Consider the following 2,925-nt stretch of genomic DNA (forward strand, 5'->3'; position numbering starts at 1 on the left):
CAAAAAAAAAAAAAATTCCAATACTAAACCCTCTCTTCCTCTCTTTCTATTCTTCCATTTCCAAAGTTTCAGAAGATTCTGATTCCAATTCTAATCTTTCTCTCTCTTCAAAAACGTAGAATCTTTGTATTGTTTAGTTTCTTTTGTTCTATCAAATAGTGCGAAGAACGTGGTGTTTGGCACAAATTAGGTTTTGGCGTTGGTTTGAAATTCTCCAGGGCTCAGTGAGAGAAGGAAATGTGGGATGTTTTCGTGGTTGGCAAGGATAGTTTCGGCGTGCTTGAGGCCAGTAGTGAGGCGATATGCGCGTATGAACAAGGATGATGATCGCGATCTCGATGACGATCCCTCTTCTCTTCACGATTCCCTGTTATGGTGCAGGGATCTCGAGAAGCACTCGTGCGGTGAGTTTTCTTTTGCTGTTGTTCAGGCAAATGAAGTGATTGAGGATCACAGCCAGGTTGAGACAGGTCCCGACGCCGTGTTTGTTGGTGTTTACGACGGACATGGCGGCCCTGAGGCCTCTAAGTTCATCAATGAACACCTCTTCCGCCACCTCATCAGTATGTTCTCTTTCTTTTGTTCTGTTCTTTTGCTTGTGTTCAATTCTTCTCAGTTAAATGATCATTATGAATCCCGCCTTGTCCATGCGGCAATCGGTTGGCTAGCGTACGCCGTTAAACGGAGCTCTGATCCGTGAAGGATTAGTTCTTGGTCTGCCGGTGGATGGATACCGTGGGAAAAAAATTGTTATAAATTTAACAAGAAAACTACCGTTATTTTTGGTCCACGGCCGTTACTAATCTCTCACCGGCTTGAGTTAGATAGTAGACAGTATTGAACTCTTGGTATCTTTGATGACTTGATTCATAGTTAAGGGAGGATGATCAGAAAACTACTGTTTTGATCTTGAAAGATTTGTTTAACAACAAAAGTGTCCCTTAAAAGGTAATTATCAGTTTCTGAACGATTATTTTCCACGGAAACCAATATTAAGATTAAAATTAAAATTGTTGCTTATAATTTATTGCGGTTTCCTGTTACATAAACCATTGAACAGAGCGGTAAAAAAGTGTTTTTTTTAGCTACTTGATGAGGTTTGCCAGTAAAAGTGTTTCTTTTTTTGGTGTAGGTGTTTGACTTCCTCTGTTGTTAACTTGTTATTTTTTTCTTTAATTTAATTTGGAATAAAACTTAAATTTGATCCGAGCTGAGGGAAACATCTTCCAAATAAAAACTCTTGGCATACTAGAAATTTTAAAAGTGAGTATAGTGTTGTCTTGAACAATTCTTAAAAAAATATTTCATAAATCATGCAGATATTTCGTAGACAATAGTGAAAGTATTTGACTTTAGTTTGTTACTGTTTTTCACAGTTTTTGCTAGTAAAACTCAAATCTGATCTTTGAGGGAATCATCTGCCGAACACATTACTGGACGAAATTTTGATTTGAGAAACAAAAACTCTCGACATAAGTCTATAGGAATTGAAGATGTAGGTCAAAATGAGTACTTTTCACAGACAAAGTAGTTATATGATGTATTAGACTATTAGTCCTTGGCAAATGACTAAATTGACCCACAGTTTTAATTTCTATCACTATGCGCTCTGTTTTCATCAAAGACCAACTCAAGGGATTTATTCTTTTTATTTTTTTGGTTAGAAAAAAGATTAAATGAGTAAATTATATGAATTTGTTGTGTTTTGTGTTGATGGACTAGCCTGATTTGCTGGGGAGTTATCAATGTTGATGTTTTGGACCTTTTTGTTAGGTGTTCTTGTTATTTGGATGAGCCTTTTGGCTCAGGTAGTGTTTTTTGGCTTGTTTCTACATTTTGTATGCTTTTGGGGCTACAACTTCTGAAGCAAAAGATATTTCACCTGCTAGAATTTTTGTTTCTTTTTTTTTGTCTTACTCTTCTTGCCCTGAATTTTTTATTCTTATTTTTTATGTTCTTTTTCATTGAACCAATTATTTGTACTTACATGGTAGAAGACAGGATGGGGAAACTATAATCTAATATTCTTAGAAGCATATCTACAATCAAATAATTCCTCAATTTAGCTTTCTTTTTTTTTTTCATTTTTCTTTTATTTTCTTTTATTTTCTTTTCTGTTCTTTTCTTTTATTTGTTTATTTATTTGACATGACAGTTGAGTTGTCTTTGTTCAAGCAATGGAATTAGCCTTTGATGCCTGCATTTGATTAGACTTTTTACATTACACCATTTTGGTGTGGCCTTTCCTGGACCATGCATAATGCACAATGTTTTGTACTGAGTTGCTCTTTTTCATTTTTGCTTTTCTTTCTTTGTGTTGTATATTGTTGTTTTTCTTCTCTGTACTAGCCATCACGCACGAATTTTTTCCCCTCCTTTTAACTAATGATTAAGTGTTGGTCTTATAAATTAAGTAGGTTCTGCTTAGTTGTGTACTTGAACGTGAGAGGATGGAAAATTCGGACAGAAAGTCGCTCCACACATAACAATGAAAATAATTTTCACTCTGTCCTCTATTTGCTTCCCACTTTCTGTGCACTCAATTAATCGGAACCCTTATGTAGTTAATTGAAGTTAATGTTTTGTTATATGTATTGATTGATTGAAATGCCGGTAGTATGGGGGAAATTATGTTTTCATTCAAGATGTTTTTAAAAAATGGCAGATGTGATATGAGAACCAGAACATGCGAAGTTTTATTTTCCTGCAAATTCTACATTTGTTTTTCATCTCTCTCTCTCTCTCTCTCTCTCTCTCTCTCTGTGGTTTGAACATTGGTTTCAAATGGACAAGTTAATTTAATTTCTGACCCTAATAATGCATGTTTCTTTTACTCATTCTGTCTCTTTTTGCTGATTCATAGTTATTTTATTGTTCATGCCTTTTGGTACTGCATTGGTTTAAGCAATGATGGAGGCTGCTTTT

General features: G+C 35.1%; 1 protein-coding gene across 1 annotated transcript in view; it reads left to right on the forward strand.

Moving 5' to 3' along the window:
• Position 1: 1 nt before the first annotated feature.
• LOC107464763 (probable protein phosphatase 2C 25) overlaps positions 2–2,925 on the forward strand; it is a gene marked incomplete at its 5' end in the record, with an annotated part of 4,419 nt that continues 1,495 nt past the window's right edge. The window contains 1 exon segment of the mRNA XM_016083726.3: positions 2–563. Within this exon segment, the coding sequence (XP_015939212.1) occupies positions 245–563 (319 nt within the window).

This window comes from Arachis duranensis, chromosome 9 (genome assembly GCF_000817695.3).
Source record: "Arachis duranensis cultivar V14167 chromosome 9, aradu.V14167.gnm2.J7QH, whole genome shotgun sequence".
NCBI classification, from domain to species: domain Eukaryota; kingdom Viridiplantae; phylum Streptophyta; class Magnoliopsida; order Fabales; family Fabaceae; genus Arachis; species Arachis duranensis.